Genomic DNA, 24,944 nt, shown 5'->3' on the forward strand with positions numbered 1-24,944 from the left:
CTCCACGGTCATCTTTGGTAGTAGGACCGGTTCGTTTCTGTTCAGTTCCGGGTTGCGTTAAAAATATAAACAAGTTGGCGGTAAAGATGGAGGCCGTAGAGAGTGAAGTCTTACCAAGTGAGGAAACAAATCAAGAGTACAGGGTCCAGGTAACCTCGAAGAAAGCAGTAAGCGAGCAGGTGAACAAATGCAAAGAACTTTTAAAGACGGCTCTGGACGGACAGCCGGAGGACTTTCCGGAGGAGACGAAGCGAGTTTTACTGCAGGAGCTGCTGGCAGTGAGTCCGAGTCCTTTCTCACATTTTGGGATTGACTGTAACTGAACATGATGTGGGCAATGCTAAACTGTAGATGCCAGGCCGCTGATAGTTGTTTTAATTAAGGCGTATTTGTATTTATAATATAAACTATAAAAATATATAGACTCCAGGCTTCTTTTATCCCTACTGCATCCTGTCTCCTAAATGGCATATAACCGTTCTGGGATTTTCTATTACTATTATTGTCATTTTATGTTATTGTTTTGTTTACTTTTATCCTGTTGCTAAAGTAATTTCCCTTTGGGACAATAAATAATTTGAATTGAATTGAATTGAATAAAATCTTTGCATATATACTTTACAGCTTGATATTAATAAGCTACATCTGTTAAGCTCAACAGTAATAGTTATGAGGTCAGGCAATAGTGTCTGTGGGCTGTTAGCAGACCACACTGAGAGTAGGTGGAAGAGAAGAGTTGGAGGTATGCTCTGGAAACTCAGTTGAAGCAAGACAGGATAGATGTGTGTGAATGAGAGGAAGGCAGGTGTAACAAGATGAAAGGAGCGGATGTAGAGAAAGTGGAGGAGCTTAGATACCTGGGGTCACCTTCCAAAGAAATGGACAATGCACAAGGGAGGTGGAAAAAGATGGTAGCTGAACGTGTTGAGACAAAATTAGAAATAAGTACATCAGAAGGACAGCACAGGTTAAGCATTTTTGAGACAAAGTTAGAAAGGCGAGGTACAGATGGTGTGGAAAAGTGCAGAGGAGGGATAATGGCTCTATTGCACAATGGATGTTGAAGATGAAGTTGCCGGGCGGGAGAGAAGAAGAGGATGCCTGGGTTAGGATGAGATGGTCTGCTGTGATGACCCCATTTCTGGATCTAGTTCTTTTTACAAATCCTTTATACACCTATGATTACAGACTGTCTGTGCCAAAAAGAGACAACAGACAGGCAGCTGAAAAAAATGCCACTATAGTGATTTTTTTAATTACATAGAGGAAATCTGATATGGTGACAGTACTTAGGGGTAGTCTAAATGCTCCGGGATGGAAAATAATTAAATGGAGAGTGTGTGAATGCTGTGTGTTTGTTTGTTTGTTTAGTGTTTTAAGTTGTCCACTACTATGCTGATACTTGCGTTATAAACTTCCGATCTACAGATATTGCCGGCTGTCAGTCTTCTAACAAATGATTTTATTGTAACCGACGCAGCGTTTGAAGTTTATGTTGTGACTCGTATCAGTTTTTGCACCAACTAAATCCTCAAAGACAGGCATGACTGTTGTAAAGTCTTTTTGTCACACTATTAGTGCTTAATATAAAACCATATTTTAAGTACACAGTAAGTGCATCCCATGTATTTCGAGCTGTGTGCTTCATACTGAATCATCATCACACTGCAGTAGAAGAAACCGAAAGTTTTCATGAAAATTTGGGGAAAACAGTGTTTCAGTTGTGCAGATTATTTGTAGCTCAGTTTAAGCTTCATGTGAACTAAGTACAGAAACAACTCTGATCAACATTTGACCTTTGTATGGAGGACTGTACAGTGTTCATATAATAACAGCAACAGAGTTTCCTGAAAATGATCCTGGTAGTCTTCTTTGGGACTAGATTACTCAGGACAGTCCTGTAAAATAAAGTGTAATATGGCTTCCTGTGTTGACCAAAATAGAAACGTTATCAAATTGATCTGATCCTGCTGCAGTTGCACAGCTGACGTCATATTTTAATGTGCGTTGCCACTGATTGTGTGCTTGTTTATTTGAAACGGTGCAGAATTTTGAGGCTGCTGTTCAGGCTAACGTGTTGGTGAATGGACGGCCTTGGGAGGAGGCGCCCGATGATGAAGGTGATCCTTCGCCCTTTTCATACTCTTGTTTCAATTGTCATATTTTGAGGAAAGCCTGATTTAGTTAAATATGCTGCCTGTTTCTCCACCACCAACACCACCCTCAGCAGAGGATGAAGCTGTAGATCTGGAAAGCCTCCTGGACGATACTGTCGTTGAGACCACAAGAAGGCGCCGTACATTCCCCAAAAAGATCCTTCCTCATGTGGTGCATGCCCTCAGGGCTGAACGGAAAATCATGGTGGGGCTTTTTTCCTCCTTGTTTATTTTTTGATTTACCAGCTCTGATTATTGTCCATTACTCTCAATTTTAGTTTTTCGTATAGAAATAAATAAACATATTGAATAACTAAAGTGCAAAAGTGCCAAGTGTTTTTCAAAGCAAAGAGTATTTTCTGTCTTTGAGAAAATGTTTATTGCTTATTACAGATTTCACAGAATCTTTCATAAACAGATATTTGTCTAAAGATTGAAACAAACACGTTTCATGTTTCAGGGGCTGTATGAGCAGGCCATCAAACCTCAAGAGATGGTCAAAGATCCTGATCAAGGTAGTAGCCTCTGATCATTTCTACAGACATGCACATTTTTTATTTTAGCTTCTAGTGTTTTCAGGTCTTCCTGAAACACCAAATCTTTACAGGTAGTGAGTGTTCACCTACAGCTGACTTGAAATGCTGAGCACCAGCTACAGAGTGCTGTACTGCTGGCTCAGGACAGTGTTACTGTCTTAGTTTGGAGAGTAAGTTTAGACAACTTATGGTTACGTGTGGAGTCAAAAAGAAAAACACATAAAGCACCCTTTGTCCAGTGAGGGGGTGTTTGCTATTTTAAAGTGCATTTAGGAAGAACTGGTTCTTTTTAAAGGCAGACATGAAAGTTTCAGCGTCACTGAAGTGAAATACCTAAATGCATCAGTACTTCTTGTTCACCGTTTTTAGTAGACTGAAGCAAAGACTGTGAATAAAAACATATCGGCAGGTTGTAAATGACTCATGAAGCGATAACAATAGTTTTACTGTAGTATCGCAGGTCACACGGTCATTCATACAGTTGCCATGGAAAATGTTTATATATGTATATACACATATATATTTTTTAAACTTAAGGAGTAATTTGTACAGATGTTGGTAAGCAGAGCAGAGCTGCATTACTTTCATAGTAAATTGCTACCACGAGCGATTTGCCAGAGAGAGCGTAGTTAGTGCTGGCTTTCAGATAAAATGAGGCCTAAGCATGTTGCTGAAGAGCAGTGAGTAGGACCCAATGAAATGCTGGCAGTTTGCCACTTTAAATGGTAAATGCACAGAATTTTCTACCTTATTTTGCCACTCAAAATGCTTTATCACTTATACATGTGTACAGTGTCGCTAATTTACACACTTTCACTTTTTCCTGCGTGTTAGTGCTTTCTATCATTCTGTGGAACATCAGGACCAACTTGAGATTCAGTATATTTCCCATTGATTCTTGGAGATGAAGACTGGAGCCTTCCAATTAGTGCATGACCTGCTCTACTTCTTGAGCCACAGCCACCCAATCAATCGCTCTTTAAAATGAATTTGAATCAACATTAGCTTGAAAACGATAAATGATGCTTGAAGAGAGCAAATTCTTGCATGGCCTCGTGAACAGTCGTAAAAACGACCGTGCAGTTCTTTATCACAGCAGAATATACAAAAACTCAGCATATCAAGCAGATATGTTTATATGGTTTATAAATAGATAACTGTTGTTTTGATTTAGTCCTATATAAATAAAACTGAATTGTTTTTAGTTTGTTTTAAATTTTCTAGATGTTGAAATAAGGAATTAAAAAAGAAGTGCTTTGTATAAGTAATATTTGTCCAAATATAGTCACTGTTTCCTTACAAATTTTATACCAGACAGTGAAGTTTAGTTTAAGTTTAGTTTCATTATTTCCAATGATTCTGTGACTATTTTGTGATATTCTTTGTGTGAAATCAGTGAGGACAGTCCTTTTTATTTTGGCTAAGCAGACAGACAAGACTAACTGTAGGCACTGCTGACACCGATGTGCAGTTTACCCTCGATAACAGTGCCGTTCTTGTGTTTTACCAGAGAACATCATGAATGATTTGACAGCAGCCGCTCCTGGTGTGGTAAAGCAGGCCATCCAGGTCATAAAGGTAACACACCAAAAGCTCTTAGCAAGTTGTCCTTCATGTATAGAGTCACACCTTCATGTATGGAGTCATTACTGACACATATTTTTTTCTACAGTCAATCAACACTCTGCAAACACAAGTTGAAGGCCTGTGCGAAATCCTCAAAATGAAACCCAACCAAGCCTCTCTGGAGATACACAGAGAAGTGTTTGGTTTTAATGACCAATCAGAGGCTCCCTTTCCTCCTGCGAAAAGAGCCATGGGAAACAAGCAACCAATCAAGAGAGCCTTAGAGGAAGCAGCAGCCGCAGAGGGCTATGTACCCCAAGCCAAGAAACCAGAGTGCTGCGTGGGAGAGGACAAGCTCGAGTGACACTTCAAGAAACATTAAACCAGTGTGAAATTGCCAAACACTGCAGTTCCTCTAATGGCCACTTGGCTGATCCCAAAAACTAGCACATCCATAGACTCCCACATTAAAATGTCCAACTTTACAGTGGAAATAAATGTGCTTTACAACCTGCTACAAAAACGTTTTGCTCTCTGTAACCTGCTCCACCTTCTTTAACAATTATACAAGGTTTAACTTTAGTATAAGCAGGCCTGTCTCTGTGTATGCAGCTTGCCGTCCAAGCTTAGCCAAAAACGTTTCACTGCTCTCTCTGTGGGCACTTCACCAGCACTGTGGTGGCCAAAATAGCAACACTGGGGCCTTAAATACACCAGATTGTGTCACAGTGGATACATCCCTTTTTTAATATCCAGTCTGTGGCTGAAATTAATAAGTGTAAACATGATCATTCTTTTCCATGAAGCCAAACAGAAGTTTCAGTTTCATGTGTGGGCAGCAACAGAGATACTGTTTGGCAAGTCAAAAGCACAGATAAAAATACCCCAAACTGGCTGATTTGTTTCTCCACTTGCAAGGACTAAAGTAGCATCAGAGGTGTAATCTTGTGGAGTTATGTGCAGCATGTTTTTGCATATTATCTCCGCTTCATCAGCATCAGATTTGTTCATTTGTTAGAAGATTGTTTAACTAAATTGATGATTTTTGTAAAGGGAAAACTGTAATTAGTATTGAGGATTTGAGTGAATCAAATGAAATCATTTCGGTCATTTCTGTTATCTTGTGCATATTGTATAAAATACAATTCCAGAGGCTTTGCTTGTACTTGTAACCGTCTTTCTCATATTGATCACTTTGTGGTCGCTTTAATCCACTTTAAAGAGATTCATAAACCTTAAATTTATGGTTAACACTCTATAAAAACTGTTGGTTTAGTTAAATATATTGTTATGTTACAACTTTTAAAATCCCTTTTTTGTTTTTCACAGGTTTAACTGAGAGAAACTGTATTTTTGGAAAACTATGTTAAGTAGTGGATTTATAGTTGTCACCTGCAGAATGTGGGAATGATCTGTGCTCACAGTAAAAACAGAAACTTTAAAAAATGTTTATGAATGGAAGAAGTGTGTATTTTAATGCAAAACATTTCACTCTGTAAATCTAACCAAATAGTTTCGGTGCATAAATCTAATATGTGACTGTAAACAGCAGCTGAAGCTGAACTCTAACCTCCAGGGTGAAAGTCTTGTGTCTTACCAGGTTTTTTTTAATAGAATCTGCTTCGTCTGTTGATTATCTCAGTTGGATTTCTGGTAGTCCTGAAGAAAGACTTCTTCCATATGCTAAATACAGGTTAACCATGGGGCCCCCCAAGTCACATGACTTACATTAACTCTCCTCACCACTTCTTTAAAAAAGGCAGCGAAATTGAAAAGTAAGCTGAAGTGAAACTCGAGCTAGTTTTCTACCCGGTGTGTTTGAACTTGACTGGACTCAGTGCCCAGCACACACACACCTATCAGTCTCCTGACAGAACCAGTGTTCAGAATACCGTCCTCTTTCCTTTTAGGTTTTGATTTTAAAGCCTGTGATGTCAGACTCTGGTTTTTCATGCCAGTCTCAACAGAATAACATCAGCACCAACCAGCTCTGTGAAGGATGGGAGGTAAGAAAGATCACGTCATCGTGTTTTTTCTTTACACGTGTACATTTAGGTTCGTGTTTTTACTGTTTACCTTCCTCCTAATCCACGGGGAGGTCAGGGGTCAAGAGGTTTTAAGCAGGTTTAAAGAATCGTCTTGTGTATATAGGCTGATATCGCTATGGTCATCCTCAGTGCTTCACACTGAGGTTGTGTGAGAAATAGGCAGATATGTGATGTTACTCTGCCAGCGTCCCCACATGAATCTGCACAAACAAACTCGGGTTAAGCAGTAAAAAATGAGATGTAAAATATCACAAATGTAGAACGTGTCAACAGATTATAGTGTTTGTTTGTGTCAGTGTTCGGAGGATGAGGGGCGGAGGATGAAGAGGAGAGAGAAGAACAGAGTTGCAGCTCAGAAGAGCCGCAAAAGACAAACTCAGAGAGCCGACCTGCTGCACGAGGTGGGTGAGCGTATTTCTGCTGATCAGATTCTGATTATATGCATAAAGTTGGGGTGTCAAACATATGGCACTTGGGCCCAAAGTGGCCCACCAAAAGGTCTATTTTGGGCTCTTAACAGGTTTGCAAAATGTTGCAAATATTTTTTGCACTGCATTTTTTTCTCCATGAAGATTTAGTTTGCAAGTCACTGAGAACAGATTGTGTCTTTGAGACTGGCTGTCTGCGACGTTAATTTCATCACAGCCAGATCGCCGCCCGCTCACCTTTACAGACTTGTTACTGACCATAACACATCGGCTAAAGTGAGGTGGTTAAACCAACGACCATGCCAACACGTTTCTTTGATTTACAGCTGGAGTGTTTCTGGATGGCTGTTTTGTTTCTCAAACTGTTTTAGGTTTTACCACAGTTCAGATCAAATTGGGATGTATGTGGCTGATAAACTAGAATGAGTGTTTTGACAGGTCCTCTCTTGCTTGAGGCTGCTGGTTTAAAGCAAACTGTCGGTCAAAGAGCAACTAGCATTTACACGTGGACCACCAGGATAAAAATATGGAGTGAAATGGAGTTAATGTTACTTTTGTAGCTTTAAAAAAAAAAGTTTATTATTAATAAAAAAATGTGATGTGTGGCTCCTGACCGTTTGTTTGCTTGTGAAGTAGGGCAAGGAGAGTGCTCTCTGACTACTCTGTCTCCATATTATCAAATCCAGAGATGACTGAGTGCTTACAAGCTGGGACTGCAGCAATAAAAATCCCATTGTGCAGTTATGCAATGAATGTGTAGCAACCACATTTACCTGTGTCTATGCAAAAATCACATTTCCAAAATTACAATCCCAATCAAAATACCCCAATGATGAAATGCCCAGTCTAGCTTTTGTTTTCAAATAAATATTATTTTTTATTTATATGAAAGCTGTTATTTTTTAATGTAACATGTATTTCCCACTTTGTTTCCCCCTCTTCACCTCCAGGCCTGTGAGCTGCTAGAGCAGAGGAACAGGAAGTTGAGGAGGGAGGTAAACACACTGCTAATTCTGTCTCTGTTCGTCTTTTACAGACAGTTTTATTTTATATAAACAGCAGCAAGGCCTGTTTGTATGACATGCATTAAAAACACAGCAGAAATGAAACCAAGTTAAATATTTAAAATAAAATAGTTCTGGTGTACCTCCATTGCTTTTACACAGCAGTAACAGAGTAAATTCATCTGCAGGTGGATTCTCTGTCAGAGGAGCAGCACCTGCTGACCGAAGCTCTTAGAGCCCACGAGCCCTTCTGTCCCATCATGCACTGCTCCTTTGCCTCCTCCACCTCTTCCACCCTGCAGCCCGAGAACATGGCAGCCCGTTCTGTTTGAGGCAGGGAACAAAGTTTCTGAAGACGAGTTAAACTTCTGAATGTATCTGAGAGTTGGTGTCTCTGTAATGCTGCAGTGAACCTCTAGAGAGCGCTGTTCACCACGCTTAAACACAGTGACGATGCAACAGGTTTGAGCTGCTGCTGATCTCAAATCCCGGTGAAGAGCGTCCTCTGGTGGTGTTGTTACAGAGCTGATCATGTTACTGAGAGCAGACCTGAGCTGCAGCAAATACGAAGCTATCAGTCGAAAAGCAACGTCAGTGTAATATTGTTGTCTTTGTTGTGATCAGAATAAAGTACTGACTCATTTCTATGTGGACATATGTTTAACAAAATGGATCTGGTTATACATTTTCACTGTTCCTAAATGAAGAAAGATGGGCCATTACTATTATCTTCTTCTTCTCATAGAAGCTAGTCTGAAACCTTTGCTCATAAAACAACATTAGTTTAATCAGCTTTAATCAGGGATAGGGATTGAAAGAATGTTTACACATTCAGTAGCCACTTTATTAGGTACACCTCACTAGTACGGGGCTGGACCCCATTTTTACCCACAGAGCTGCTATAATTCTTCGTAGCGTAGCTTCAGTGAGGTTCTGGAAAGTTTTTGTCCATGTTGCTGTGATAGCCTCACAATAGTCTCGTTTCATGACATCCCAAAGGTGCTCTATTGGATTGACATCTGGTGACTGTGGACGTCATCCATGTACAGTGAACTCCCTGTCATGTTTTAGAAACCCGGTGGAGATCATTTGAGTTTTGTGACAGGGTGTGTTATCTTGCTAGAAGGTGACACACCCTACTCATCAATAATCACTGGTCAGGTTGTTTAAACATTGCTCATTTGGTACTAAGGGTCCCAAAGTGTGCTAAGGAAATAACTCCAACAGCAGCCTGAACTGCTGATACAACGCCAGATGGATCCGTGCTGTATGTTGTTTTCACCAAATACTGATTCTACAATACAAATGTGCTTCCAGTCCTGTGAGCCAGTGTGAACGGTAGCCTCAGTTTCCTGTTCTTAGCACACAGGAGTGGTAGCTGGTGTGGCCTTCTGTTGCTGGAGCACATTTGCTTGAAGTTTGGACCTGTTGTGCATTCAGATATTGCCTTCTTTGGTTTTAATGAGTAATTATTTGAGTTCCTGTTTCTTTCCTGCCTGCTCAAAGCAGTGTGCCATTTCCCTAAGACCTCTGACATCAACAAGGCATTTTTGCCCTGAGGACTGTTTATTAACTTTAATTCAGAGACAGACAATTTCCGTGAGAATGCTTCTTCCAGTAGCTGTTTCACTCTGCCAGTGATAAAAAAAAAAAGTCAAATCCCCAAACCTAATTTTATGATAATCCCTTTTGTTGATGTTGTTTGTTTAGCTGACTGCACAATAAAATTGCACAAGTCAAGCACTTGCGTCTGTTCAGGTGCTAGTGGTTTAAGTTGGTAATTATTATTTTTGTGCCTTTTTTTTAATTGTTTGGAGAGATGGCTGTCAGAAGATGTGAATGAAACAAGAAGCTGACACTGAAGTAAAATGTTCCTTTAGCATCATTTTGTGTTGCTATATGCTAATACGCCATGAGTCCTGGTTGAAAGAAAAGCACAGCAGTGGACTTTATTTTGCACTTAAGAGACACATGAAATGTTACCAACGTCAAGTACTAAACCCACAGACCGCACTTTGAATCAAAGCTTTGTTTTCTAATGCACAATGGTGCGGTGGTTAGCACGCTGTCTCCCCACAACATAAAGGTTCTGGTTTTAAATCTCCTGGTCACATGGGGCCTTTCTGTGTGGAGTTTCCATGTTCTTCCCATGCTTGCCTGGGATTCCTCCCACAGTCCCACAGTGACACCACACCAAACAACCAGAACATTAAAACTTGTTTGTGTGGCTCAAACTCACAAAAGGTCAAGCCCACTGAGTGAAAGCCAGACCTGCATGATGTATGAAAACTGCGAAATCTCTCAGTTGCGTCACGGGTTAGCTAATGCTCACCATCATCATTTTAAGTAACAGAAACGTCTTTGAGGACATCACATCCTTTCACTAGAAGTCTTGAGGTCAGTTTTAACCCAGACATGTCGTAGTCACACAAACTTAAGCATATGAATAGAAATCTATAAGTTGGCGGACGCTACCAGTTCCCCATTTTGACCGCAACTGCATCAGAGTTTAAGACAGCACAGTACAGAGCGCGCTCTTTCACTTTTCCTTCCTCCTTCCTTCCTTCCCCCTTCACATGAAGAGGTGAGTGGATCATTTCGACACAGAAAATGATGAAGCAAACCACTGGAGACCAACCATTTCGCAGCAAAAGATTTCAGGGAAGCCAAACTGATGCTTTTCTTCCACAAACCTGCTGATAAATTCCTTGAAGACAAAAAGAAACAAAGTAGGAAGGTAAGCTGTTTTCAGCGTTTTAGTGTAGAATTACAGCTGGCAGTAGGCGGCTCCATGGAAAATCAGTCTAAACAACATTAATGATGTCTACATAATGAATAAATTATAATAATATGTACTATTAAAGAGGCGTGATGAACAGTAGGTTTAAAACTTCTTTAAAACTTTAAATCTACGTAGATTCTGGATATTTTTAACATTGGTGGAATTTTTAAATAAACACTTAAAGAGATATGTCACTTCATAGTAAAAAGGTCCTGGTCAAATTCACATTTGGGCCTTTCTATGTGAAATTGTATGTTCTCCCTCTTTCTGAGGAAGTTCTTTCCAAGTACTCCCACTTCCTCCCATAGTATGCTTTCACAGTTTCAGGATTCCCTGAAACTTTCCCTCTAAAATCCATCTAACCACATACAGGTCAAATTTGATCGGGAAAAGCCTCATTGCACACACTTTAAGACAAGTCATTAACTTTCAGGTTAAAAGAATTAATTTATGATAGCTGGGATAGGCTGCAGCAGGCCAAATTTAACCCATACTCTATGTATAGTGGCAGAAAAAATTATTTGATCCCACGTAAAACATGTCTTAGTACTTAGTGGAGAAACCCTTGTTGGCAAAGCCAGTGATAAGATGTTTCCAGTAGTTGGCAATGAGGTATGCCTTCAGGACCCTAATGTGCTACTTCTTTAACCACTCCTTTGTTGCCTTGGCGATATGTTTTGGGTCATTGTCACACTGGAAGACACGTCCATGACCCATCTTCAGTGTTCTTGCTGAGGGAAGGAGGTTGTAGTCCAAGAATTTAGGATACACGCCCCTGTCCATTGATGTCGGTGAAGTTCTGTACCTCTAACACATAAATAGCCTCAAAGCATAATGTTTTCACCTTCATGCTTGGCTGTGGGGATGGTGCTCTTTGGGTCATTCTCATCTTGCGAGGCGCTGCAAGACTTCAGTCTATTACGATGTAGCGTGCTACCAATGGTGGTCTTGGTGATTGTGGTCCCGACTGATCATTAAAAAGCTCCATGTAGTTTTGAGCTGACCCCCCCCCCCCCCCAATTTCTGCATGCCTGGGTCAGGCACACTGCACATGTGTGAACCAGAATTCTAGCTGTGTCGTAGGGTATCGCACACTTATTTCACTAAATGACACAGAAATCATTTTGTAACTTCGATGTAATATGTTTTTTCCTGGAGTTTTGGTTGATATTTTCGCTTTTCATTAAAATAAAACTACCGTAAAAATGAGACACTGGTCATTTCTGCCAAAATCAGTTGGGATCAAATAATTGCTTCCCCCACTGTGAAGGTTAAAATATTTTACAAGTGGTTTTAAATTATTTCTAATGGTCATTTTATTGTCCAGAAGTCTGAATACTTTGGAAAATGAGGAAGTCTTACCTTTTACAGCCTGAAAAGGCAAATTATGTTAAGTTGTTGAATTTAAGAGAAAATATTTTACAAGGATATTAGAAAAAAATTTTCTTAGGACCCAGAAAAAGTTGACCTACCGTACATCCACTCATTAATCTGCTCCAATGTAAACACCACTGGCCAAAATAAAGTACAAAATTTTTTCTAATGAAACAGAGATCAACAGTTTCAAGGAAAAATTGAAATGATCTTGCAAAACTCCCAGCTGCCTTACTGTGCCGAACTCCACCCATCAAGGTCTCCAAGTTACACAAATTAAACACTGAATGCCTGGAAACCATATTTGGCCTGGCTTCTCCAGTTCCTCAGACATCCTCAGGAAACTGACATCACAGACTCTTTGAAACTGAGCCGAGACCAACGTATAAGTGAACCATTCTCTAAAACAACTCACGGTGCACAATAAGTAAGGAAACGCTCGTTGCCCAGGCGGGAAGGAATATGTCACTGACTTATTCAGAGGAATCCAGTAGGCAGCCTGCATAGACAGATAATTAAGCTACAAATATATGCTCAATCACCCAGAACAAACAAAGATAAAGGCATTCAGGCAGCTACACAACTGCCAAGTAACACCACACACACAAATATCCACAGAGTTCTGCTGAAATTCTGATACAAGCTTTGATTCTGTGTACAGATAAAGAATGATGAGAACAGGGCTGCAGGAAATGTTTTAGAAATGCTGAGATTATAAATCATTTTGAGCCACTGAGATGAAATTCCATAGTAAAATTTCAGCATCTTGGCTCAGTTTTTCAGGAAACGTAGCCTGTAATGGAAAAATTTATCCAGTGAGAGAGGTGACCGAGATTAAAGAGCAAACAAACTGCATGGGAATGGGATCAAGTGTTTGTTTTAAAGGAGGACATTTACCCGGGAGAGTACTGTTTGAGTCCCATTGTTGCCTTTTAGCTGGACAATGTTTAGACAGTATGATGTTGTACAGTATCCCTACACTAAACTTTTCAGATTCTACCAAATTTATAGCTGTTTGTTTGTATTTATTAAAGTCCATGTTTTTTGGCCTAGGCATTGTTATATGTCACTGATTATTGACTACTAAGCTTTACTTTTGTCAAGTCCTTGAATTATATCAATTGACTGATTTTTTAATTATCTGACATATAGTTTGGCTGTTTGTGATGAAAAGCTTCAGTTTTGTGAGTTTAATGGAGGTTCTTTATTAAGTGTCTCTGTGAGCTGCACTCATAAAATAGATGATGGTGGTACTAAATTACGGCACTACCGTATTTTTCGCACCATAAGGCACACTTAAAATTCGTTAATTTTCACAAAAATCGACAGTGCGCCTTATAATTATGTATGAATTCTGGTTGTACTTACTGACCTCAAGCCAATTTTATGTGGTACAGGGCGCTCAAAAAATGTTCTAGTACGACTTTGGTAAGCTACGAAGCCGCACCGCTTGATGGATTGTCAGATGGATTGTCAGAGCATTACAGCTACTGTACCGAGCCTCGCGGAGTAATCTGGGTCCAAAACTCCGTCCGCTTCAGGTCCCAAAGTCAAACAAACACTGCGGCATCACTGAGAGTTTAAAAACTGTCTAAATTCTTTCATCTTTGATAAAATGATCAGGGTTACTGCTTTACCAGGTGTAACAATTAAGTTTTACAGCCAGGCATCCATGAAAACGGAAGTTATTAAATTTAACAAAGTTCGAAGTTAGCAGGAAGTTAGCTCGCTAGTTTCCACCTAAACATGATATATCATGTTCTCACTGAGAGATTTCTGAAAAAATTAAAACGTACAGCTCTGCTATCACCATCCATCCGCTTCCGCTTATCCTTTCCAGGGTCACGGGAGCCTATCCCAGCTGTCATAGGGCGAGAGGCGGGGTACACCCTGGACAGATCGCCAGTCTGTCGCAGGGCCAACACACAGGTAAAGACAACCATTCACGCCTAGTGACAATTTAAAGTATACAATTAACCTATCCCCTCAAACTGCATGTCTTTGGATGGTGGGAGGAAGCCGGAGTACCCGGAGGAAACCCACGCAAACACGGGGAGACCATGCAAACTCCACACAGAAAGACCCCGGCCTGATGGTGGAATTGAACTCAGGACCTTCTTGCCGTGCGGCAACAGTGCTAACCACCGTGCCACCGTGCTGCTCTGCTATCACTTTCAACATAAATGAAGAAAATTAAACAGCAGTGACTTTTGTAGGGTTGCTGAAGTTGGGCTACCTGGTATTTAATGATGTGCTACGTGATCGCTAGCGACACAGCTATGTTAGCTTAACATAAACACAGTGAAGCTGGAGGATGAACGCTAACCATTGTCCACTCGGTAAAAGTTAATGCGAGGGTTCCCAATGGTTAGGGACAAATGCTATAAACAGACCAAACTTCAGTCAGGAGAACAACTGAGATAATCCATCCACAATATGAGGTTAGTCATTAATATACTGCAACAACATGGGAATAGAGCAGCTGCAAGAGAATTCAGCATTAATGAATCAATGGTACAGAAGTGGAGGAAGCAAGAAGAATGAGGTGAGTAAAGTTTGACTTATCTGTTTTGTTTTGTTTAATGGGCCTTATAATCCGGTGTGTCTGATTCATGAAAACAGACGTGTTCATCGACAGTGCGCCTTAAAATCTGGTGCGCCTCATGGTCCAAAAAATACGGTAAGCTAATGGGTGACCTCAGTAACCATAGCTCAAAAGTTCCTAGGCGAATTATAATATTTATTCATAAATGTTAATGAGATCAAATTAAATCAAATGACAACTTCTCTGTCTTTTCTAAAGTCGACTTACACCATAACGTTTCTAGCAATTACTCAGTAGCATATTTCAGGGATAGAAAGGGAGATTGTGAAGATATTACCAATTTAAAATGATTTATTTTATCAGTTTATTGGTGACCATCTATTTAATAAAGCTTTCACTAAATTTATTATGAGACATTAAAGTAAAGTGTTAACTTGATGAGTGGTGGGGGCATGTAATAGCACTGGAGTAATTCTAGTTTCCTTTAGAAATTTCTCAAAAACTGATGGAAAGCTCAGGGAAAATAGCAAAATATCCTCTCTCACAGACAGACGCAACGCACCCACATGCTGACATAAAAATTCCATTCACCTCCAACGCATCTGCACACACTTCTGCTGAAATATGAACTGTATTCTCAGTAAGTTCCCTAGAACAGTAGTGGTTGTGCCAAATGGACAGAGGTTTCATCTGTTTCTGCAGTAGTTTAGGTGTCGAAGGTTTTGGTCTGCATCTCACAAATAGATTTAATTTAGTGCAAGCAGCACTAAATAATTATAACACTTTGAAAGCTTTTTGAATGCCTTTTTCATCACACAGTTTACACAAATCCTCTTTTAACTCTGAAATGATAAGTGAGGGCTTATTTTGCTGCTTCTAGCAATGAAGCCAAAGCAGAATTGTCTCTCTGTCTTTGAACTGGAACCTCTTGCACTTTATGACTTGTTTCCTTTTATTCTAGGAGATGCAACGTTAACCTTCCGCGTGAAGGTTATCACAGACAGATGCTCTCATTTTTTTTTTTTTGTGCTATTTCCAGTTTTTTTCTTTTTTGGTTTGTGTTTTTTTTTTTTTTTACAGGTCTGATGCTGGAGATCATTGGCACCATGAGAAACTACTTCATGTAACTACCTGAGCAACTACAGTTGATTCATGTGGCGTAGAGCACCAAAGAGTCTTTCCCAATTTTTACCAGGAAGGTTATACCACCTGTTCCAACGTTATTTATAGAGATAAATTAAAAACAATAAATCTTAATTAATAAATCTCAAGCAGGCGCACCGAGGGCTCTCGCGCTCACTTTTCCCGTATAGAATTTCGATAAAACATCGGTGCAAATTATAAGTCTGTATCATGATGTCTGGTGTTTTCGTGTTTGTTGTTTTGTTTTTATTTTGTTTTATTTTGCGAGTTGATTATTAGATGCTGCTCCAGCCAGCCAGAGAAGCCCCCGTCACCCCGCCATCTCCTCCCTGTGCCGCAAGCAGCAGGCGCACCTCGCAAACGGAGGGCGCCCATGCTCTCAGCAAATGGGCGATAGAAAACCGACCGGTGCCTTTGCCATTCCCAATATGCGCTGGCTGATGTCGGGGCAGCATGAGTACGAGCAATTTCTTCTTTTCCCTTTTTTTGCGGATGCCCGTGATGCCGCCCCGGGCAACCGCCCATGTCGCCCGTATCAAAAACCGCTACTGCGGATATACATGCCTGCAATGTTAAATTAGCCTTGGGGTGAAAGCTGAAACCATGTGAATAATCCACCCTGTAGCTGTTTGTTTAGGAACAGGAGTGTAGCACCACCCTTCGTGACAAGAATATGAGTAAGTAATACTTTTCTGTGTAATTTTATCTTATTATTTTATCTATGTAATTTCACATTTCAGTGGGGGGAGTTTTGGCCCTCCCTTCTTTATAATATTGCATCATTTCATTGAGGACTACAGGCATTTATTTGTACACGACATTTCAATCAGTTCAAGGTGAGGACTTTTCCTGGGCCATTGCCAAATCAGACCGTTTATCTACACTCTCCTTCTGTATTTTGACATAGATATAAAATAGAGAAATAATGACACCGGTTGTAATTTTGAAAACCTCAAAATGACCAATATTTTTTGTGCTGTTAAATCAAACCTTATAAGAGGATGTGCTGTGTTTTTACCACGTCTGTAATGCTGAGCATCCTGTAGGCTTCAAAACGTGGAGAAACTAAGACAAAATACACAATCAAAGCTGTTGAAACTGGTTTTGACACCAGGGTGACTATGTTAATTAAATCAAATGTTTTGACAGGATACTCCCACATTAATAATGCAATACATTCCAGTGTTACCAAATCATTTACCAGATGTTAACTGATACCCAGGCAGATTCTTTGAAAAATGGAGCCCTTTGGATGCCAGACTTTCCTCATCTTTCACACTCATCTTTCTTGTATTCTGTTAATGCGTCAGTAGCTAAGTAAGCAGCTGTGATGATTAGAACAGCGAATACACTGAATGTAGTTTCGTTAAATGTGAACTGCTGCCTTAATGACCTTTTAGTCTTCATTGGACCTTTTGACCACACAGGGTGGTGTGGTTAGAGATTATGACACTGCTGTTTCATCAGTTGTATTTCCTCTGCTTGTCACTGAATTGCCTCAGTTTCCCTCTCATTTAAGCAAGTGACCAACCATCTTTCCTCTCCATTACAACCCCCCTTCTTCCTCCCTGTGTGTACTTTGGCTCCATATTAGCCAACAACTCACGGGACACGCTCAAGACAAACAACCAGCAGTTGAGACCACAGGCAGCAATACGTGTTTACCAGTGAAACAACCAAGCTGTATGATCAAACATAGAGGTAGAAACTGAGTTTGCCCTCTGGAATGACTTAACATGACGTCACCTTTTGACCCCAAAAAGACCTAAGGATAAACTGTACTGCCCTCTGATTTCGCAGTACTCAGGGTGTGTCAAAGCATGCACTTCTCACTTCTACTTCCGCTTGAAATGTGAGAAACAAATTTTCTTTTTTTTATAAAACAGACTCATAAAAGAAAAAGAAAACAACATTTAAAGGAAAAAAAACCCATAAAGGATGTTGATTTATGTTTAAATTATTTTAGAAATGCAATAAGTTAAAGATTGATTGCTGCCCTGTTGAAAATATAAAACATTATTGCATTTTTTTTAACTCAATTATTTATTATTAATGAATTCAAAATCATTTTAAACTGAGCAATGAAGCAGAACAGTTCTCATCAGGTTGGAAAACATCAAGCATTTTCACTTCTTGTAAATAAACTTTAATTCATAGACTAATGTTCAAACAAACTATAATGATTCATTGGTGTCTGACATTTCCTAAAACGTGGCCAAACATCACTGTAATCAACAGGTCACAGTCACTACAGAGCAATGAACTTTAGGATTGGTAGAGGAGAGGAAGTACAAATTCAAACAAACTGATTATTATGTCACATAGTGTCAAATGAATTGAGCCTGTCTAGAAACAGAGCCAGAGGCAAGTAGTTGTCTATTTTTTAAGTCTGTTTAGAATCAGCCTGAAGGACGGATGCATAATTTGTCGTAACTTGTCTCAGTTAGGGTCGGAGTTCCTGATTCAACGATAGGAAAGAGACCAAAACAGCTTCAATGGGAGAGATCCAAAAAAACACAAAGGCTCAAATATTTGCCAAAAAACATCTTTGCAGTTAAGTGAATAACTTTACTGCAAACACTTGATTGCAATTATTAGCTTTAGGGTGCAAATACCTTTTTTCATGGCACTGTAACTAACAGGCAGGGGGCCTGACATTCAGCTTCTGATGAAGAGCACAACTCGGACCCAAACAGATGCGTGCATACTTATAAAACCATAACACTTATATAAGCCACCCTACCCCTAATGGTGTTGCCTTTAAACTTGTCCCAGCAACTTTGTTGACCTACCAAAAGCAAACATTCCTGCATGGCAACAAGCAACGAAAAACTCAACTTAAAAGTTATGGGCCAGAAATAATGTTATCTACCACATATTATGTCCTTACACTAGTAAGCAGTAGTAGCGATGTTTGTTCGTTTTGTGACTGTGTGCAGTGAGATTGCACTTACACGTAAAACTATGGTAAAACTATGGTACATTGTCATATCAGTGCATAACGTCACGCCCCATGCCTGCATTCTGTGAAGTAGTGCAATCTTAGTTCCTTTTTAACGAGCACACAAAAAGATTTATTGAATAGCTGGCACTGTTTTTTTTCTCAAAAACAAAGGAGAAATCCCATTTGCATTACAAACGCCTTCATGTGAGATGCCGTTCTGCCTGCTGATGTTTCTGCTCCTGACATTCCCATTGAACCTGTTAATTACAGCCTGCAGCTGAAGAACGCTGAACCTTGGCTCACCTCTGAAAAGATCCCATACGCAGATATGAACTTTTTATTGTATTTTTTTATGACCCAGGAGTATACCTTAAGCCAATCTGAAGTCGCCTTTTTACAAGATGATAACAATGAAACTAAGGTGTTTATACAGATGTGATAAATTGGTCACAACCCTGTTGTTGTTCATCCCAGCGTTCTAATAAACTGAATAATGAGGAGTGGCTCCCTCATTTATGCTATTTGTTGCACTCATAATTCACTAGCAAATACCAAAACCCCACATGTGAATGTTTTATAATAATGAAGCAACAAAACTTGGAGCCTTATGAAGTATTGTCAGCAGCTCCCTGACTGATACCTTTGAGAGAGTGCGCGAGAGAGAGGGTAGGGCATAGAAACTATAAGAAACGTGTGTGGACACACAGGCATTTATAGACAGGAGTGTTTGGGGTGTGGATTCAATTCTGGACTTAAGATAAAATCTTCTTCTTCCAGTTGCTCCCTTTAGGGGTCTTCCCAACAGATCATCTGCCTCCATCTAACTCTATCCCTATCATCCTCCTCTGTCAAACCAAGTCTTTGCATGTTCTCCTTCACTGCATCCACAAATCCTCTCTATGGTCTTTCTCTTTTCCTCCTTCTGTCTGGGAGCTCCATCTGTAGAAAATAAAAAACTACATCCAAAATACTTGACCTGAACTTGTCCTGCAGTTAAAATGCGGTTCATCCTGATCACCTTGAAAAATCTACAAATCTACAACCTTCAGATATCTCCATGTGAAGCTTTTCTCTGTCTTTTCACTCTAAATGCCATAATCTACACCTGGTACCTGTGTGATTGTATCTTCATTTAGCTTCTTTTTACTTGACGCTCTACTGGGCATTACAATAAAATGTAACATCCAGGCTTATGTGAAAAACATAGATGCTAAAGACTCGATTATACTCTGCTGCTGGAGCTGGAGACGCCGCGGCCAAGTAGTTCATTTGTCAAAAAAGGTGTCAGCTAAAGCATGTGTATGGTCTGTACATTGTAACGTAATGTAAATTATCTGCCAACAAGTCTGTGGAGTCACGAAAATTGGCAAGCATGCAGACATCCACGTGGACCCTTGGTCTCAATGTCTGATGACTCAGAGCCAAGCAGATCCCAGCGGTCTCGTGAACAACTCTGAATGTCAACAGAGACAGAAATCAACACAAGTGAGTGTCAGTGAACCAGGACTAGCTGGCATATATGATCTGTGAGCTACCTTTTTACAGGGAAATTGTAGAATGAAGGATGCATTTCTCTAAAAAAAAAAAACCAACATGTGAGAACCCCTCATGTTCTAACATTATTTCACTAGCTGGGCCCACGTCCTCATTTTAGGTTTGACAGCGTTTTAGTGGGTAAAGGTGAATGCTTGGACATTAATTGAGCTGCAGTTTGGGGAAGGCCTCGAAGAGGACTGGTGACAACTCCTGGGCCTGGCAGATCCCCATGCACTAAATAGGAGTGAAGAAGTTAAAGAATTGAGAACAAGGAGGGAGAGAGGGAGGATGGGGCACGTAAACGAGAATGAACAGCTTGGAGAACTGGGGGAACCTATATAGATGACAACCGGAAGGAGAGTGTTTGGAGGCGTGGTTCCGCTCCTGGAATTCCGATACATAATCTCCAATTCACTAACTGGACCAAGTCCTCATTTTAGGTTTGACAGCGTTTTAGTAGGTAAAGGTGAATGCTTGGACATGCATTGGGCTGACATGAATTGGTTTGGGGAAGGCCTCGAAGGGGACTGGCGACAGCTCCCGGGCCTGGCAGATCCCCAAAGAAGGCATCCCCTAGAAGCAGTAATAACTGTGCGATACGAAGGTCGAAGATGTCAGCAGAATAATTTGATTTTCGATTCGACTTATTTATATGGCACCGAGCCACAGTGACAGATGCCTCGAGACCCTGCAATGATATCTAGAGGAAAACCCAACAATCATATGACCCCCTATGAGCAAGCGCTTTGGCGACAGTGGGAAGGAAAAACTCCCTTTTAACAGAAAGAAACTTCTGGCAGAACCGGGCTCAGGGAGGGGCAGCCATCTGCCGCGACCGGTTGGGGAGAAGGAGAACAGGACAAAGACAAGGACAGAGAGAGGGAACGATGTTCCGTGGTGTGGATTGGATGAGCTTGGACAATTAGGAAGGAATGGCAGGAGAAGAGATCAAAGGAAGTTGCAAACAAGGAAATCTTAATAGATGAATGAGGGGAACCCTCGATCGGGTAGCGACGTCGTTCGACTTTGAACTGAAGCTCTGACAGAGAAGAATGCTGGATTTGAGATTCGAGGTAGGGCTTGGTGGCTCGAAAAGCTTGTGAGCTTGTGTTTGAGTAGAAGATGAAGAGGGGGTGCTTAGCTGGTTAAGTACTTCAGATAAGGTAGCGTTAACGACTGAGCTGATTTCTGAAAGAACAAAAGTGACAGCAGCAGCTTGGGAAGCGTTGATGAATTGAAAGACTGATTAGAGGAAAATAATCTCCATAATAATAACCCCCAAAATCGTCCAAGAGCAGAGTGCGAGTTCACTGGACTTCGTGGGAGATGATAAGCCGTTTAGACGCAGTCAGAACTGTGAGTCAACTTAGAGAGTGGTCTCGAATGATTGTGTCGAGGGTGGATGCCTGATGATGCTAGTGAAAGCACATGAGAAGTGAAGGGACGCCATGAAGAATTATGCGCACGGCGCGGTTTGGATGTCTTAAAAGGAGCGAAAGAGGAAAGAATCTGGCATCCCGGCGCCACGAAGGCGCCGGTGCTTTGCGAAGGCAGGAAAGGTGGCAGCGAAACTGGCATCTCGGTGCCAGATCGGTTTGCTGCTACATCTTGTGGAAGACTGGATGAAACAGAGAAACTGGCATCCTGGAGAGAGGAATTTTTTTTTTTTTGCATGCAAGTGATTGATGACAGAAGCTGCCAATCCAATACCGGAAGGGGGAGCTGCTTAGGGAACGGAACCTGGCATCTCGGGGCAAAGAGCTTTTTCTGCATTGCAAATAGGGAATAGAGACACGGAACCTGCCGTTTTGGTGCCGAAAGGAACGTCTGCAGCTTAGCATGTGAGGGCTAGATGCAGAGAACCTGGCATCCTGGCGGTAGAAGGATTCACTGCTGCAGTGCTGTGATAAATGCAGAGAAACTGGCAACTCTATATTAGAAAGCGTGCTGCTGTGTTTGCGAATGAGGGATAAAGAAGAACCAGACATCTCGGTGCCAAGCTTGATATTGCATTCGTAAAGGAGGGACAGAGGAAGAGAAGCTGGCATCCCGGTGCCAACGCTTGCTATTGCATTTGCGTAGGTGCATAGAGGAAGAGAACCTGGCATCTCGGTGCCAGAGGGGTTTACTACTGCTTTGCAATAACGGATGCAGAGAAACTGGCAATGTGGTGGAAGAAGTTTGCTGCTGCGATTACAAATGGTGGATATAGAAGGAACCAGCTAGAAGGTGCTTTAGCCATGATAGATGGACAGGAACTGGCAACCCAGGGGTAAGAAGCTTGTCACTGCGGTTTGCACATGGCAGGTATAGCAAGAACCTGACACCACTGTGCTAGAAGGGTTTGCCGCCTGCTTGCAATGATAGATTCTGAGAAACTGGCAGTTCAGTAGTAGGGAAGCTAGATGCTGCATGCGAATGGGGGATGAAGGAAAACCTGGCAACCCGGTGCCTTTTTATTTATTTTGTCTATGTAGAGAACTGCCAACCCGATGGTAGAAAAGCTGCCGCTGCTACTTTTGCGAATGAGGGATCAAGGAACCTGACAACCCAGGACTGACGTTTGCTGCAGAGTTTAGCTGAGGAGAGATGAGAGGCTGGGATCCTGGCAAGTCGGTGCCGAGGTTTGCTGCAGAATTTTGCGAAGGACGAATGAGTTGCTGAGAACCTCGCAACCCGGTGCCGACGTATGCTGCAGAGTTTAGCCGAGGAGGGATGAGAGGCTGGGAACCTGGCAACTCGGTGCCGAGGTTTGCTGCAGAATTTTGTGAAGGAGGGATGAGTGGCTGAGAGCCTGGCAACGCGGTGCTGAAGCATGCTGCACTTACTACAGAGGGATGGTGTCATGAATCGGCTGTGTGGCAGACAGGATTAGGACCCAAAGTGCAGGATACTCAGACAGAGGAGTAAACTCAAAAGCCTGCTTTACTGCAGTCACAGAAAAAACTCCATAAACAAAGAACTTGCAAAAACAAAACTGGAAACTAATACTAAACACTAAGAAACCTGGCGACGAGGAGCACAGAGGAAAAAAATCACACAGCATGAGGGGACGACGCAACAGAGAACAAAGGAGAACACAGGGCTAATATACACAGGGGAATAATCAGGGAATGGGAAACAGGAGGGAGACACAGCTAGGAGAAATTAGACTAATGAGACGGGAGAAGTAAAACTGAACACACTGACATTAGACTGGGACTATCAAAATAAAACAGAAAACACGAAACAAATCACAAAGACGCAGACTTGACACTGAGAAGCAGACTGAAAGAATACAACACATGGAACCCAGGGACAACAGAGACTTAAAGAAGAATTAACATCAAACTAAACTCATGACCAGAACCAAACTGAAACATTGATTTATAATACTCGTCAAAACAGGATAGCTAAAGAATCAGATATAAATCATAATAAAGAAAAACACCAAAACATAAGAAACAGAAAATGCTGGGTCAAAATGACCCAGAACCATGACAGATGGAGTACTGACAACTCTGTGCCCCCTCCCTTTTTTTTTCTTTTCTTAACTATGCTGAGAAACTGGCAACCCGATGGTCAAAAAGCTTGTTGCTGCTTTTGCAAATGAGGGAGAAAGGAACCTGGCAACCCGGTGCCAAGGTTAGCTGCAGAATTTGCAAGGCAAGGGGGGGGGGGATGAGTGGCTGAGCGCCTGGCAACCTGGTGCCGATGTTTGCTGCAGAGTTTAGCCGAGGAGGGATGAGAGGCCGGGAACCTGGCAACTCGGTGCCGAGGTTTGCTGCGGAGTTTAGCAGAGGGATGAGTGGCTGAGAACCTGGCAACTTGGTGCCGAGGTTTGCTGCGGAGTTTAACAGATGAGAGGTGGGGTTTCAGGGGGGTTTTATTGTATCGTCTTTGCTGAGAAACTGGCAGTACGGTGGCAGGAAGCTTGCTGCTGCATTTGCGAATGGCGGATAGGGAATGACCGGGCATCTAGGTGCCAACTTGCTTAAGTGTTTAGCAAAAGGAGGGATGGAATCATCACGACGATGGAGAACAGTAGAGAGTATGGAGCTAGCAACAGATTTCCAGCTTGCATTAAATGGTGTTAGAAGGAAGGAGCACGGAGCTGAGCTTCCCCCTGCTACCTGGCGCTGGCAGGTGGGTGGAGTTACGGTGGAGTTACGAAGTACGCTGTAGTTTCTGCTGTTGGAGCTGCGATTTGTTTGGAAGCGTGGGTTGGGTGCTGACGTCCGTCGGCTTTTCGGCTAACTTGCCCGGCCTGTGACTCTGCTGTGAGTTCTGCTGGCGGGCGACCCCACTGGTTTTCGCTGAAGAGGCAGGGGGCCGGAGTTACTTCATGATTGGATTTGGCGGAGATGAGACGACTAGATGGATGGGTTAGCAGACCTTATGTCGGGTGGCGAGAAAACTGCTAGGAGGTCGTCAGCATTCGGTTTTTTGGAAGCGCCACCATGACATTCGGTTTGTTTCTGGGATTGCCGGAGGAAAAGCGATGGATGCAGAGCTTGAGTAGTTGTTCGTCTGACGCGCTGAGGGACAAGAGGGCGATTGTACAGAATGGAAGAGTGAGTAAAATTACGTTACTCCTGAGAGATGAGCTGTGTTTAAAGGTATTCGCCGAGAATGGACCCTGTTTGCACGTAAACGAGAATGCCACGTAAACAAGAATGAACAGCTTGCAGAACTGGGGGAACCTATATAGATGACAACCGGAAGGAGATGTTTGGAGGCGTGGTCCCCCTCCTGAAATTCCGATACATAATCTCCAATTTGAGAGGATAAAAACATCAAAAATGGACTAAACCCAAGCCAAGAAATGCCTGACATGAGCCCAAACACAGCACAAGGTTAGAAATTTATATATGGGCACAAAGTTTGGATTATTTGCAGTGAA

The 24,944-nt window shown here is 41.6% G+C and overlaps 2 protein-coding genes across 3 annotated transcripts; both read left to right on the plus strand.

The window, feature by feature from the left end:
• Positions 1-24: 24 nt before the first annotated feature.
• nsl1 (NSL1 component of MIS12 kinetochore complex) lies at positions 25-5,430 on the plus strand. Of its 2 annotated transcripts, none has more exons than XM_005452398.4 (6): positions 25-278; positions 2,048-2,120; positions 2,228-2,361; positions 2,617-2,671; positions 4,203-4,270; positions 4,365-5,430. In XM_005452398.4, exons 1-6 carry the CDS (start codon positions 87-89, stop codon positions 4,620-4,622), a joined length of 780 nt encoding a protein of 259 aa, XP_005452455.1. In that variant the 5' UTR covers positions 25-86; the 3' UTR covers positions 4,623-5,430. The 2 variants fall into 2 exon arrangements, with proteins under 2 accessions (XP_005452455.1, XP_013127723.1); XM_013272269.3 differs by having other exon boundaries at positions 28-278; positions 2,231-2,361.
• Positions 5,431-5,825: 395 nt separating this feature from the next.
• On the plus strand, positions 5,826-8,386 carry batf3 (basic leucine zipper transcription factor, ATF-like 3). The gene is made up of 4 exons (XM_003446645.5): positions 5,826-6,264; positions 6,603-6,707; positions 7,685-7,729; positions 7,927-8,386. Exons 1-4 carry the CDS (start codon positions 6,190-6,192, stop codon positions 8,068-8,070), a joined length of 369 nt encoding a protein of 122 aa, XP_003446693.1. The 5' UTR covers positions 5,826-6,189; the 3' UTR covers positions 8,071-8,386.
• Positions 8,387-24,944: the final 16,558 nt, after the last annotated feature.

This window comes from Oreochromis niloticus, linkage group LG15 (assembly GCF_001858045.2).
Source record: "Oreochromis niloticus isolate F11D_XX linkage group LG15, O_niloticus_UMD_NMBU, whole genome shotgun sequence".
Classification (NCBI taxonomy): domain Eukaryota; kingdom Metazoa; phylum Chordata; class Actinopteri; order Cichliformes; family Cichlidae; genus Oreochromis; species Oreochromis niloticus.

Coding starts and splice junctions, on each gene's coding strand:
- batf3 (XM_003446645.5), top strand. CDS start 6,190: ATGTCAGACTCTGGTTTTTCATGCCAGTCTCAACAGAATAACATCAGC. Junction 6,265..6,602: donor AGCTCTGTGAAGGATGGGAG/GTAAGAAAGATC, acceptor TGTTTGTGTCAG/TGTTCGGAGGATGAGGGGCG. Junction 7,730..7,926: donor ACAGGAAGTTGAGGAGGGAG/GTAAACACACTG, acceptor ATTCATCTGCAG/GTGGATTCTCTGTCAGAGGA.
- nsl1 (XM_005452398.4), top strand. CDS start 87: ATGGAGGCCGTAGAGAGTGAAGTCTTACCAAGTGAGGAAACAAATCAA. Junction 2,362..2,616: donor GGGCTGAACGGAAAATCATG/GTGGGGCTTTTT, acceptor TTCATGTTTCAG/GGGCTGTATGAGCAGGCCAT. Junction 2,672..4,202: donor GGTCAAAGATCCTGATCAAG/GTAGTAGCCTCT, acceptor GTGTTTTACCAG/AGAACATCATGAATGATTTG.